The sequence below is a fragment of the Pimephales promelas genome, chromosome 1 (genome assembly GCF_988280905.1).
Source record: "Pimephales promelas chromosome 1, fPimPro1.hap1.1, whole genome shotgun sequence".
NCBI lineage: Eukaryota > Metazoa > Chordata > Actinopteri > Cypriniformes > Leuciscidae > Pimephales > Pimephales promelas.
The window spans coordinates 154,739-170,161 of NC_142769.1; the positions used below are offsets into that span (position 1 = coordinate 154,739).

The 15,423-nt window shown below is 41.8% G+C and overlaps 2 protein-coding genes across 6 annotated transcripts; one reads left to right on the forward strand and one right to left on the reverse strand.

The window, feature by feature from the left end:
* The first annotated feature begins 376 nt into the window (after positions 1-376).
* Positions 377-4,618, forward strand: LOC120480123 (doublesex- and mab-3-related transcription factor A1). The gene is made up of 2 exons (XM_039673078.2): positions 377-790; positions 3,318-4,618. Exons 1-2 carry the CDS (start codon positions 442-444, stop codon positions 3,866-3,868), a joined length of 900 nt encoding a protein of 299 aa, XP_039529012.2. The 5' UTR covers positions 377-441; the 3' UTR covers positions 3,869-4,618.
* A 1,999-nt stretch (positions 4,619-6,617) lies between these two features.
* LOC120480125 (ELAV-like protein 2) lies at positions 6,618-14,597 on the reverse strand. Of its 5 annotated transcripts, none has more exons than XM_039673079.2 (7): positions 14,465-14,597; positions 12,722-12,905; positions 11,143-11,246; positions 10,506-10,659; positions 9,424-9,631; positions 9,288-9,326; positions 6,618-7,311 (listed from the first exon to the last, which is right to left on the reverse strand). In XM_039673079.2, the coding sequence occupies exons 2-7, from the start codon at positions 12,891-12,893 to the stop codon at positions 7,008-7,010; spliced, it is 981 nt and encodes a 326-aa protein (XP_039529013.1). In that variant the 5' UTR covers positions 12,894-12,905; positions 14,465-14,597; the 3' UTR covers positions 6,618-7,007. The 5 variants fall into 5 exon arrangements, with proteins under 5 accessions (XP_039529013.1, XP_088985805.1, XP_039529014.1 ...); XM_089129679.1 differs by having other exon boundaries at positions 9,282-9,326; XM_039673080.2 differs by having other exon boundaries at positions 12,722-12,908; positions 14,465-14,549.
* Between the last annotated feature and the right edge of the window lie 826 nt (positions 14,598-15,423).

The window sequence follows — 15,423 nt, forward strand, 5'->3', positions numbered from 1 at the left end:
ATAGGTTTGGCAGAAGGCATTTTGAAGACTGATAATGATATCTTCCCATTCTTAAATAAAATTGTGATTACACATATTTTATAAAACACTAAAGCACTTATTAATACAGGAGACGACTTTACAGTAATAAAGTTTAGGGAAAGCAGGAACTCAGTTTTGTTTTGGTCACTACATCATTTCCTTCTGTGTTAATAAACATTATTATTCTAACATGAGGAAAATGGTGGATTATTGGCGGACACTCTGATAAACTCAGTAAGATGAACATAATGAAGTGTGTGTGTGTGTGTGTGTGTGTGTGTGTGTGCGTGTGTGTGTGAGGGGCGTGTCAGGTGTCGTGTTTCTCTTTTGTCACCTGCAGCATTAAATCTTTGGCTCATTCCCCTTCAGCGGCACACACACTCACACACACACTCACACTCAACACGCGTGCGCGCAGTGATGGACTCCAGCAGCGCGCGCCTCTCGTTTCTCGCGCCGCACGCGACGCTCCTCCTCCGGCAGGGCGACAGGAGTTTCCCGCGCAGCCCGAAGTGCGCGCGCTGCCGGAATCACGGGATGGTCTCGGCTCTCAAGGGACACAAGCGCTTCTGCCGCTGGCGCGACTGCGCGTGCGTCAAATGCGCGTTGATCGCAGAGAGGCAGCGCGTCATGGCGGCTCAGGTGGCGTTGCGGAGGCAGCAGGCGCAGGAGGAGCTGCAGGTGATCTACCCCGCGGCAGGAGCGACGCAGGGCGGCGCGAGCGTCTCCAGAGCAGCGCTGAGCGCGTTCGACGCCTCCAGGCCGGACGGTAGATGCTGTTTTAATGGTGTTTTGGTTAATATGTGGACCGATTCAGTCAGTAGATTCGTGTTTAATCGGTTTTAAAGTTAAAGGATAGCTTTTTATTGTGTATAGGCTATAGGTAATTTTTCAACAATAACAGCAAAACTATTAATATAACCTATTAAGAATAATTTTGTCAATATAAGAAACATATAAACCTTCTACAAATAATAATAGAAAAGAGTAATACTTTATAATACTGTTCCTTCATTAAAGAATAACTACACCGGAACAAATGAGTAACACACTATTAACATTCTAACTAACAAGAAACTGGTTAACCAATTAGTAAGTAATAGCGCTCAGTTGAATGTGGTAGGCTAGTTCACTATTAGCTTATCAATTACTTTTTCTAACCTTCCAGAGAACTACGGGTTCATAATTAACATGAATAAAGCATAATGTTGAATATGAGGTAATGGTAACCCACTAGTAATGACTCAAGTGTTTCTACACTCTTCTAAACAAACTACTAATTATTTGGTTCTGTATTCTAAAGTGAAAAGCTTGATATATTGACTGAAGTCTTTAAGCTTTTGAGTTTTTTTTTTTGTTTTTTTTTGTAATTTGTAGTTTTTTTGTAAGTTTTTCCTTCCGTTGGATTTGGGAACACTTTAGTCATTACTAGTATGTTCCCGTGATCTTCCCATGATCTACTGATCCAAATTATTAGTAGTTCCTTTAGAAGAATGTAGTGACACTTGATTCATTATTAATGGGTTACCATTACCTTATATTATACAGTATGCATTATTAAAATTAATTATGAACCTGTATATATAGTTCTCTGGGAGGTATGAAAAAAATAGTAGATATTGATTAGCTAATAGTGAAGTTCCACATCCGACTGGGCGCTCTTACTCACTAATGCGTTAATTAGAGTTCCCTTTCGAAGCGTTTACTCGTATGCTGTTGCCAGACGTTTATGCGGCAAACTCCTTTTCTCCGGATATTGAAGCCATTAGTGCCCACGCTTGAACTGCTACATGGCGGTCCTCGTATTTCAGGCCAAACTCCTCCGGTCTATGGACGAGTCGACCCATCCCCGTTTCGGGATCTCCACAGCCTACAGACCTGGCCCTGCGCACGAAGGCCATCGGGAGAGCCATGGTCAGCCTAGTGGACAGAACCGCCTTCCTTGATTCTCCGATCTCCACCACTGTTCTCTTTGGCCCTGCGCTTGAGCCTTTCACAGCGGCACAGAAGTCAATGCAACACAACGCTCCTGCCCAAACGCTCCAGCTCTGTTACATCGAGTCGCCAACAGAAAATGCGTTTCAGCCTAGCCAGCCAAAACACTTCCCTCCTAAACACCAGGGACCCCAACCTAAAATTGGTTAGGGTATTACCCTAACCCTAACCCTAACCCTAACCCTAACCGATTGGCTCACACAGACACACTGCTTTGCCATAGGTAGTGCAGTACGTCCAATGAGCACGCTCAGATCGCTGCTCTAGTATGGTTTTTTAACTAAAGGCTTCAATATTCTGAGAAAAGGAGTTTCCCTCGTTAGCATCTAGCGAAGCGATACTCATTCCCACCATAGACTGTAAAAAAAGATGGACGACGCCCCTTCGCTCTTTTCCATAGGAGAGAACTGAAGCCGCCAGTGTCTCGATATGACGCTGACATCTTGGGACCCGAGTCTGTGCACTTGCATGTTTCGGGACCAGTCATGCGCAGTCGTGACCAGGAAGTAAAGCCGCGAAATCAAGGCCGCGCCCTCCTTCGCGCTGAATCAAACGCAAGCACACGCCCCACACTGTCATTAAGTATCTCTGTCTGCTTGATTCTTCTCCAATGGTGTCCGCTGATTGCAGAACCTCGTTAAAATAAGGTAAATACAACTACTGACCACATAATCAACATTATGAAAAAATCCGCTGGTGCTTCAGTGACTACCTCGCACAGAGAACCTGTCAATCATGATGTCACAGCACCGTTTTTATCATCACATAACTAACTAAAAACAAACTTATTTTAAAAACGAACACTTGAAATTACATCAACGTGACATAAACTACAGTAAATGACGGAAACTATCTTTGGAAAAAGGATATGTGAAGTGTAATTTAATTGTTTAGTTGGTCTCGCGTCCCATTGAATAACATGGGGAGGCGGGGTTTATGAGCTATACTAGGACCGGCCACTGGGGGGCGATCGAGACGTTTTGGCTTCACTTTGGAGGGCTTGTGCGGCACGCTTGGTTTCCACTCTCTCAGGGAAGTCGTTTCTTGTTTCTTAATAATAGTTAGTAGAATGTTAATAGTGCGTTACTCCTTTTTCTCTGTGTAGTTATTCATTAATGAAGGAACAGTATCCGAAAGTGTTAAAAACTGTTATAATAATAGTTCAGAAAGCAGTGTGATTGTCGCCTTAGGGTTAGATCTGAGCTCTTCTGAAACAGGGACAGTGTGAATGCGGAGAGCTGATTTTCCCACTACAGTGTTTGAAGAATCTGTCATCAGCAAACTGTGCTTTATTCTTGCAGAGAAAAGCCTTCAGAAATGCAGCATGTTGAGTGGGTTGGTGGATCAGGCGATCTTCACCTCAGGAAAGAGTGAGCCGTCTCCTGGAGCGGATCTGGAGTCGGAGAAACAGTGGGAAGCTCCCGGACGAACCCCCACTGCCGTCCTGATGAAGATCTTCCCTCAGGTGGAGCGGGACGCGCTGGACTCGGCGCTGGAGGCCGGATCGGGAGACGTGGTGAAGGCCATCGAGCTGCTGCTCGGCACCCGGGAGGGTCAGAGGTCAAGCGGAGCCGGCGGGTCGCGAGGACACTCCAGTTCGGCCTTCTCTCCGCTGCACTCTTCTTCGTCTCCCTCGTTCAGCGACGGGATGTTGGGGTTTAACCCTGGGTTCGCCATCGGCCCGCTGAGACTCTATCCCACACCGAACTTCCTCCCGCCGCTCCTGACGTCTGGGTTCGTCCCGATGACCCTGCGGCCGCCGGCGGACATCCGGCTCCTGCGGGACCTTCCGTATCCCAGAGACTCCTTTAACCCTGCGGTGTTTCACTCCGGCCTCGACCGGGACAAATGACCAGACCACAGTCTCCTGCTTTCCCAATGAACCAGAGTATGGATGATGAATCCAGATGTTAACTCCTGGGTGACCTTATGGGCATTTTGGTCTCTTTCAGTTTTGTTTTTTTTAGGATCACTTTGCCTGTTAATGCCAATTCATTTTGGCACTGGTGTGTATTTCTATTTGAATTTTACTAATTTACCCCCATTTCCTTTAATAAAGCTATATTGCACTAGAAACATAAATAGCTCCACTCAGGACCTTTTAGACAAAATTGCCCCCATTGAAACCTATTTTTTTTTTTTATCCCAGGGTCATTCAACTATAAAATAATGCAATCCTTGTTAATAGGCTTTCATTCTTTTATTCATCGCTTCAAAATTGACATTGTTTACCAGATGCTGCCATTTTCTCAGGTTTGGCCTATAATATAAATACTCGCTTAATTCCTGTTTTCTGCACATTATATAGCCAATTGGATAAACACTTGCAGCTATGTGTGTGTTGGTATGGATGTCAGAATGTGGTTTGCATGTGTAATAAAAAAAAAATGTGTGTGCTTGAAATATTTGAGAGAAAATCTGCAAATCCCAAATCCAGCCAATGTGTCCCAGTGGAGCTTCACTGACATCTAATGTGGAAAATGCGTCCAGTTTTATTCAATCGTGTTTTATATATCTTTATATATATTGAAAATGTATTTTTATGCATATTTGAATGTCAAACTTTGATAATAAATTTTAAATATAACTTTATTTAATTGACTATAGTAGAAAAAGCTTGATCAATCCTGTTTAAAGTATATGTGAGGACTATATCTGTGAAATATAAATCTGTGGTTCACAGCTGAGAAAAAGTGATTTAGATTGACTATAAATCAATAACCGAAACCTTCAGCTTGAACATGCAGGTGAATATAGTTAAATCGGCATCAGCCCAGGTGACATTTCACACAAAACTCAAGAGAAATGCAGTTAAAGTGTTAGAAACGTCTGGCATCATTTGCATCATGTTTGAGTTTCTTATTGTGTGTGTGTGTGTGTGTGTGTGTGTGTGTGTAAGCAAGAGAGAGTGAGAGATAGATAGTGTGTGTGTTGTAGAGAGAGAGAGAGAGTGTGTAACTTTTTTGATGTTCATACGAAACAATTTGATGAACTTCTTCGACTTTCCTATTCTGGAAGGCCGTGAGTTTTATCAAACTGTTTGGTTACTGTCAATCTTCAAATATCTTTTTTGCTGAACAGAAGATAGAAACTACAAGTTTAATTTTTGGGTGAATATCCCTTTAACACTTCATATCTCAAAAAGAGGATTTAAAGGTGCAGTCGGTAATAACAAAGAACGTATATTGACAAGAAGTGAAAGCCAATAGACGTCCCATTGCAACAGCAGCGCCAGCAGCAGCAGCGGCCCTACGCTCCGCCATTCCGGGGTGAAAGCGACTCGGCAGTCATATAATATACATATATATATTTAGTCCAGTACAGAGATCATTTTTAGGTTGAAATAATTAGGCTAGGTGATTATTTAACGAACAACAGTTAACTTTATAGCAGTTAAAAAAAGAAGTTGCTACTTAATTGGGCTTTTACCCCCATAACTTAAGACAGGGAAGTTCAAGGATTTAATTCATTATATTACTCTCCACATTAAGAATAAAGTGATATCAGTTCATAAAGTTATAATAACATAGACCGTTTCCCGGGAGGTACACATAACGTTACTTACAAAAATAAGTTATCAATGAAATAAATTCAGCAAATAAATGTTGTACTAAAATGTAAATGTTTGACAATAAATAAATAACAGCAACAGAATAGCTTTACAGTAAACAGTTTTTTTTTTTTTTTGCAGTACTAGCCCATCTTATATTAATGACGCAAGACCATGTAAACAAACAAAAAAACACAGCCAATGTCCAAAGTGGCAATTAGTTATAGGATAACGGACACAGCACATCAATGATCATCATGTTTGTAGCATGATCCAGGGGATTAAAACGTCCAAAATATATTTCAGGCCTAGTGGAGTTGGTAACTAATAACAGTAGTAAACGTGTAAAGTTGCATACAGTGGAAATACTCACTAATGCAAGAAAAAACTACCTCAAAAAACTGTTATCTGTGCTGTTGTCCAGTAACTCCAGTTGGCATTTTCACCCCGATATGGCGGCCGCGCTACCGAAGCGCCATCTAGTGGCTGATACCAAATATGTTGTAGTTAAGACAATAAATACTACCCTGAAGAGAAAACACTCATGAAGAACTTGTAAAAATACTCAAATCACATAATACTGACAAAACTAATCTTTAAATACAAAAAATAAATTCTCAAATGACCAAATTAGTTCACTTAAAACATCAAAAGTTTTAAAATACATATTCAGAGATGTTTGATCTTCAATCACAAAGGAAAGTGAGGGTGCGATTCTCTCATAAAGTGTGTGTTTGTAGACACCAGCAGGGGTCAGTGTTTCACTGCCACTAATAACACTGGGAAAGAGTCACTGGACTTTATGAGAGAGTGATTCTCATGTAAAAGATGTCCAACATCTACAGACTTTTTCCCACAAGCTCTATAATCATATTCTGTGAATTTATTTTAAAAAGAAAAAAGTGTCTGAACTCTGAACTCTCCGTGTTTGAGGAATCACGGTGATTTGTTTTTGGATAAAAGTATCAGTTAAATCAACAAATGTAAATGTGATGGTTTTCTGATCTTCATTAATGTCACACAGAGAATCATGTCAAAAAACTCCAGCAGATCCAGTACAATTGTTTCAATTTCTCTTTTATAAAAATAGATTATTTTAAACTTCCAAGCTTTTTTTTTACCATATATAATCGCTTTAGGAATTCTGGCCTTTTTACATAAAGTAAACAATTTACGTTAAGTAACATTATGCAACAAAGAAAAAAAAAACAACTTAAAAAAAACACAAAACTCACAAGTCAATGTTAAAGAAACTAAATTAGTAAATGAACTTTAAAGCACTTAGACCAGAGAAATGTAGAAATCTAAAATAGAAGACGACTCGAAAACAAAACACTCAAAGTTACAATGGCTGTTACTCCACTGAAACAGATGTTTTTAAAATTAAACCACTTTAAGAACACAAACAGTAGAAAATATTGAAATATTGGCCGTGTTGGGCTCAGGCCGTGTGTGTTCTGCTGGTCTTGAAGGACACCTGCAGAACCCGTTCCCCGAGCCGGTACCCGTTCAGACTAGCGATAGCGACGGCCGCCTCCTCGTAGCTGCTCATGGTGACGAAGCCGAAGCCTTTGCACTTGTCTGTGCCGAAGTCTCGTATGACCTTGACGTTGATGACGGCGCCAAACGGGCCGAAGATCTGCCAGAGGACGCTCTCGTCCGCGTCCGGGGCGAGATTATACACGAAGATACACCAGCCAGCGGCGTGAGGGAACCCGACTCCATCGATGGACACGGGAGAGAATCTGCAGCCAGAAACAGAGTTCAGCTGAACAGCAAACCTCTGGACTGTTCCAGGATTCAATAACATGCAGCACATACCCATCACCTCAGACCTTCACAAACAGCAATTAATGAATAATAAAAAATACGGTTGAAAACCCCCCCCCCCCCCCAAAAAAACGTGTGTAACAGTGTATTGGATCCGTGCAGCTCTTAAAGTGACAGTGGCCTAATATTCCTGCTAATGTTAATCCCACAACAAAAGACAAAGATAAAATCACTCACTGCTCTCGACTGAATAACTTTTGTAACTTTAACGAGGATTAATCTAGATTTAATTATACGGTGAAGACTATGCAGTGCTATTTTACATTTGATTAAAGGGGGGGTTGACTGCTTTTTTTCTTTGCATGATTGTATTTATGGGGTGCAATATAACATCTTTTTTTTAAAAGTCTTATTTTTCATAAACTTCAGCTTTATCGTCAGCCGCGCTCTCCTCTGTCCTCGAACGAGCGGTTGACTTCCTGAGTCTATGAAAACACTCCCTCAGAAACAGGCAGTGGACTCAGATTGGTTAGTTTGGCCCGGTGTGTTGTGATTGGCTAAACTGTTGCTCACGTTGTCCGGAAGGTTAACGCCCGTTACCTTTACGGGCGAAACGTGAGCTCCGGTCCAGATGTAAATATGTGTCGAACTGCAGTATCAGTTTGAGGCAGAATCAGACCGAGAAACCCGCGATGAAGAGAGTCGAGCAGAACCTCACCACACACGGCTCTTAATAAACGCTTCTGAATGATAATTTGCTACATTTTCTAACGTTATGCACGTTTGTTTTACACAATAGCAACTGACTGGCTACTAATGTCATACTCAAACAGCGGTGGCAAGTTTGCGTTCTTGATCAAATCAAAAATAACGTCATGGAGCATATATACATTAAAAATACGTTTAAAACATTAGTACTTATAGAAAATTGGGTCCATAATGTTTGTACGCGTTTGTCGTAGACACAATAGCATTACTAATAGCCTAGTGGCTATAAAGGCAGCGCTGGCATTTGAAAAAATAAAACACAAGGCTACGTCTGGAATTATACATGCAAATACATTTAAAATGATGAAGTCTTGGCCTACTTACAGGTTGTGTTCAACAACTGCTGCCTCTGGTTTTAAAGTCGGATCTGCTTCATGTTTTAGGAACAGTTTCTTGTTGAATCCGGTGTTGAACTCGTGGAGATTCTGGAAGCGGTCTCTCGTAAAATGCGCAGCACAGAGAGCTAGATCACGATCGTCATTTTCAGGAATATAATCAAACACAAACTGTATCCATTGTTGACGAAGTACAGCGTCCGTGGGAAGCCGAACACAGGAGACCTGACAGCTGGGTGAACAACACACTCGACGAGCAGCAGAAATATGACCATTTTCCTCCATATTCCAGAGGGAGGGTTGATGCAAATGTGTGGGTTAGTGACGTACCATAACCCAGCTGTAGTCCCAATCCAGTCGCTTTTGTAGGCAATTATACTTCCTGATTTTTAAAAGACGATATCTCTGCTTACACTGAACTTTCAGCGCTGTAACTGTGCAGATACTGTTCATGCACCAACAGCAACATTACACACTAATTAAACTGAAAAAAGGGAAATCGCAGTCAACCCCCCCTTTAACTGTAATTTACAAGTAGAGAAAATAAATAACTGGAAAGCGTGATTGTTCTATTGCTCAATTTTATTATTTGTTCTAAGTTAGGGTTAGAAACTCCTGACAGTTTATTTGTCTAAAAATAGCTATGCTAGTAGTTTTTGCTGTCACAATCTTATTACGGTTATGGGTCAAACATGACGAAGACAATGACAGGACCCATTTAAATGTATTAATTACGTTTTGTGATGTGGCCCGACTGCCGAGGGTTAGGCCGAGGGCAGTCTGAGTTGAATACGACCTCTTACTAGTGTATGGTCCTGTGTTAGAAGCGTCATGAGACTCACATGTACCTTTTGACTCCGTAGGAGGCGTTGAGGAGGTTGTCCAGCCTGCAATAAACACACAGACTCAGTGAAGCAGCTCCGACTCGAGCGAGCGAGGGAATATCTGAATCTGTGCTCCGGGTGCGTAAGGGAGAGGGAATACCTGAATCTGTGTGCGGGGTGCATTAGCGCTCCAGCGTAGCGTCTGCCGGCCGACACACACGGCAGGCTCTTCTGACTGGGGTTGTTGGCGAACTTCACAGTGATGGGCTCAGTGGATCCGGGCGGCTTCTGGGCGTTCAGCCCTTTAATGGCCTCCTCGGCCTCCGAGCGCCGGTCGAAGCGGATGAAGCCCACGCCTCGCGACACGCCTGAACACCACACACACACACACAGCACATTAGTACTGCTCTGCCTTCGAAGGGCACGAGATTTAGACACCAAATACCATAACACACTTCACACATAATAAACAAAAAACAAAAACATACACCACAATGCATTTGATTGCGATGTAAATCCTGCTGTGATGTTAACTTTGCCATGTTAATCGTGATTAATCACAACTGCTTAGAATTTTTTTTTTTACATTTCATTTGAATTATTGCACTCATGGAAGCACAAATCAAAAGACCGTCAGTCAACTGGTGGAAAAAGACGCTTCTCTCAAAAGCTAAAATAGTGAGAGTGCTAATATTAACTCGAATTATGTTGCTTTAAACAACTGAAAAAAATAGACTTTGAGTTTTTATTCTGCAATCACAACCTCAAATAACGCAGTAGAGATCACGCTTGTATTTATTACAGCAGATTTAGGATGTGTAACAGTTGTGTTTCCGTTCTCTTGGTCCAAACCAAAACAGAAAGCAGCGTATTTGCTAAACTCTAGTGTGAAGGAGCCCACCGTCGCTAGTGGCGGAACGAATGTGCAAACGCTAGCGCTCACCTACTCCCGCCCACGGTTTGATTAGCAAATCAGTTTGAGCGAATGCTGACCGTGATTAATATTCATGACCCCATAGTATCTATTATTCTGGTGAGTAAACTAAATAAGATTTACTGGCCAATGGCGATCCCATTGCCAAAGTGTGTGACGAGGGTTTCCAGGGTTCAGATGCAGCGTCACATTATTCACCAGAAACCGAGCAAACTCACAAAACTGTTCATCTTTCCTTGTCTGTCGTCTTTGTCAGTGTCAGTAAACACAGATGAACTGGTTGCAAAGTAGTTCACACACACACACACCTGAGAGCTGGTCCAGCAGGATCCTGGAGGTGATGATGCGGCCGAATGGGCAGAACAGCAGGTCCAGCTCGCTCTGGGTCATGGTCTTCGGGAGGCCGCTCACATACAGGTTAGCGTCGCGGATTGAGGCGGAGCTCGGGCGAGCGAACGACACCTGGACAACGCACACACACACACTGGGACAGGATCCTGAACACACACACCTGGATCGATTGCTTCTGTCTGCCTGCTGGGCTGTGTGTTTGTTTGCTCCAAGGCTGAACGCTCCGTCTAAACCTCGTATTAGCTTCGTATTTCTTTCTTTTTCGAACCATCATTTCTAGTTGTTTATACTACTAAATACATCTTAGCCAACAACTCAGATTAACCTTACACCGCTAGCTTCTGTCAGCACAACACGCTAGTAACTCGCTAGCCTGTTAACGCACCACCCGTGCGCTCGTTTATTTATTTTCTCTAGCGCGTTGACGCAGTTTTCTTCTAAAAACAAACTTTAGTATTATTATAGTTATCAATGTGCAGCTGCTTTGATACAATATGTATTGTAAAGTGCTATTTAAATAAAGGTGACAACACACACACTGGAACAGGCACCTGAACACACACACACACACACACACTGGGAGACGGATCTTACCTTGATGGTTTTGGCCTGCAGTTTGAGTCCATTTAAAATACTTATGGCCTTTTCTGCATCTTTGGGCTCCACATAGTTCACAAACCCGTAACCCAGACTCTGACCTACACACACACACACACACACACATTACAGATCTGAAAGATAAAATCACTCACTGCTCTCGACTGAATAACTTTTGTAATTGTCATAAGGATTAATCTATATTTAATTATACAGTGAAGACTCCGCAGTGATCTGATTACTTTATTCAGTTTCGTATGATCTGATCGGCACGGTTAGCACCTGAAGCACTGTTTGTTTCATTTGTTCTGTTGTATTTATAATATGTCGGTTCTGTTAGTAATTCGTTTCCTTATTCTTATTGTATTGCTGACTGATTACTTGTGGAAGACCTTTACTTACATTAGTTAACCCAGTACTAGTTTGATGAATTATCAATATCTAGGTGTTTACTGATGTCTTTAATCAGGTCATGAAATAATGATTTAAATAATCGTTTGTGATTGACCATATCCTGGAAAACACACACACACATATCCCTCGCTCTGTGCGTGTGCACACACACATCTTTTGCATCCATAAAATGAGATTGTCAGGTTGTAGTCACGTAGCGAATCAAAGGAAGGTTTAATCAGCTGATTCGGTGGCTAATTGTTTGGAGTTAGAAATATATAACTCGCACAGCATATTTAATCATTTTGCCAAAATGGATACAGGATTATACATTCACTTTAACAATCAGTTGTTCATTACCACGGCAAACTGTTAGCGTGTTATGATGAGAGACGGAAAGATGTAGATAACTATACAGGGTATTTCTATTCGTTACGTTCGGTATTGATAAATGAACGGTTAATGAATGCGTTCCCCGTTGCAAGCGTGCACTGCTCTAAACTGTAGGCTGCGCCTTTCCCCAAAAACAACATGACATCATGACTTTTGCGTAAACATACAGCGCCACTTTCGAGTCAAGTATCTCTACGCATTTTGAGCTATCCGCGTGTATGTCTACGCCATTAACGTCCGAGTGATTCCGCGTGCATGTACACGTCGTCAAATGTCTGCGCGAAACGAAGCAAAATGTAGATCTACATCTGGGGAGCGATCTTTTTCTTTCCTAGGATGATGAGGGAACAGTCGTAAATGCCATTAACCCCAGTGACGGGTAGGTTTAGGGACGGGGTTGAGGTAAGTCATATATTTATATATACAGTAATAACGTTAAGTCAACGGCGTTCATAAACACGCTGAAAAGCGATTATGCGTCTTGATAGCACGCCAAAAATGGAAATACGAATTGGCATGTCATACATACGCTACTTCATGAGATCAGCCAAAAAACATCTCGTTAACAACAACAACCCTTCAGAAAACACAATTCCTTTGTGGATCCGCTTGATCTGCTTTCTCCATGTTTGACAGTATTCAGTGTCTCACGCCCGTGAGTTAACCACGCCCACTTATTTGCATGTCGCGGTGTACAGGGAATAAACAAATCTGTTACGGTTGACATTTTGTACCGCGGTGACGATATACACCACCGGCCCGATTGAGCGGCAGGCGTAACTTCTCGTACCCGTGATCTTGTCCCGTACGATCTTGCAGGACTCGATGTCGCCGATGCTGCCGAACAGACTCTTCAGCTCGTCCGGCGCCATGTTCTGCGGAAGGTAGTTCACGATCAGGTTGGTTTTGCTGTCGTCTACGGGCGACGTGCAGATCGCCTCGTCACACACCTGCATCTCCATGACGACGATCACCTGCTTCAGACACACGACCAAAACAGGAAGTGACATCAGATTAAACATTCAAACGCGCCACATTCGAAGATCGGTGAAGCAAGACCAGTGAACTCGATCAGAGATGATTTTCAGCAAAGTTGAGAAATGCGAAACTATTCATTTGAAAAGAACCGACAGGAGTGTGTGTTCGTGTGAGGAAAGAGCAGCATTTCTTGACATTATTCCCACGACACGGGCGCTTCAGCTCAAAACTTCCGGTTCGGGCTGTAAAACAGGATCTCTTATGCCGTCGATGACACAAACAGACAGCAGAAGGTCAAAGTTGGGATTTTAAGAAACATTCAAATGAAGGTCACGATTAATCAGGGCCCATTTTTTTGACCCAGTTAAAGATAATAGTTTAAATAAAGAACATTTACATAAAAATGAATGTAAAACATACAAACTAAATGCCACAAAACTCCAATTTAGAATTCAGTAGCTTTTAATTAAAATGAAAACAGGTTTCTGGTTTCATTAAATGCCTCTATGAATCATCAGGCCGATAGCATTAGTAAGCATAACGGCGGGTCGAATGTGCGACTTATGTTCACAGTGAAATTATGCTCAAGTCGTTACCTTTGTACAAAATACCACTACTGACCACAGCTAAAATATGCATCTGTCGCAAACATGATCTCTTAATTACACTTTACTGAATAATGTTATTCGGCCCTGCACTCCTCCAACTCAGTTGTATTTTGTTCGGTTTTGAACAGCAGCTTAATAGTTTTGGAAAGATAATAAACGTTAAGAAACGTGCAGAGAAGCCTGTAGTTTCATAGAGCTGAGTGATTAATTTATGTAATTTGAAATATGTATATCATTTAATGCATTTTGTGCCAATGGGACGATAAATGCTCTTCAATTTAGCGAAAAAAGACTGATGTTGGGATCACTGTGTGAAGAGTTTCGAAAAATGGACCCAAGTGTATAAAACCATTATTTTTTTTTTATTAACAACCACATGAACTACAAAGAACAGAATAAACGCCAGACGAGTATAAAACCATTAATACGGATTCACGCCAGTGTAGCATGACGTGGCGTTCAGCTGTGATGAAGTCACGTGACGGGGTTGTACGCGTTTAGATTCGTCATGATTGGGCGTTTGGAGCTTCACTAACTCCAGCATCAGCCGGGTCAAACCAAACGCACAGCTAAACATGCTAACTTGCGTTAAGAGTTCACCACAACTACAGAAAAACATCTGGTAAATTGAGACACACAAGTTAACTCGACTAAATAACTCAGCTAGGCTACACACAGCACAGAATTACACAGGTAACCTCAGGTCAGGTGTGTACAGGGGTAAACGGGAAACCGAACTAGTACTTTCCACACGCGCAGTAACTGTAGAAACACAGTGTAAATGTAACGTTACATCATAAAACTACCGAATAAAACATTAAACACTGCCAGTTCTCACAAACAAATCTGAATAAACAGCTTTTACATTTAGCGAGAAAACACTTATAGCCATTATATCAAAAATAACCGCCCAATATAGAAATAGATTAAATAAATCGCTTTATTACCTGATGTGGGTTTATATCACCGGTGTGCACTGATCAGCGCGCGCGCACGGTAAGGTGGGCGATGGCGGGAAACAGCGGCTCTAAGAAGACTGGCATGTGAACGAGCCAATCATGGAGTGTCGTTACAATTCCCTCACACGCTATTGGACGGTGTGAAGCGCGAGGGCGGAAGCTGCGTGAACCAGCAGGTGCGGCGGATGATGGTGTGATGAGGATTAGAGTCAGCAGGGTCATTTACTAAAATAGAGTATTTTTTCCATTTTATTTGAGGGTATACTATATTATGAAACCAAATATAAAACCAAAACCAATGTGTTGCAAAATGAAATGTTCAAATCAATACCCTTTTAAAATCTAACAAGAAAATGATCTGTAAGATTTTTTTTCTTGAACTTTATTTACCACTACATATGTATTTGGCAAAGTATAGATGTCCTTTCATAATAATAACCCTTTTACGTATAACAACACAGTTCGTGACCGAAACTCTGCGTCTCCGGAGATGTTCGATCCTTCGCTGTTTTTGAAATCTCACAATCCTTTGCGGTCCATGGAGATAAAAATAAAGATGCCATCTGAAATTTGATGTTGGTGGTCAGTTTGTGTAAAGTGTACATTTTGACCAACTTTTCTCATTTTTGATGACATTTCTAGAGAAGTTAGTATTGCATTAATTAAATTTTCAATTGGTTAAAGCTCTCTCTGTTGTCATGGATCATTAAACTGCTGCGCTGTCTCAGTCTGAATCATGAGAAATCTTCATTAAAGGGACAATGTGTACTTTTTAATGCATTTCGTTATTTAAAATCAATATTTTTATTCATAAAAATGTCCTCAGTGGACTGAAGCAGCAGAGGCGGAGGAGCAGAGCGGCGAGAGGCGCTTCACGGCCCGGGACGATTAAAAGCTGCATTGCAAATCCTCGTTGCCAGAAAAGCCAAAAAAATTGATTGTAAAAG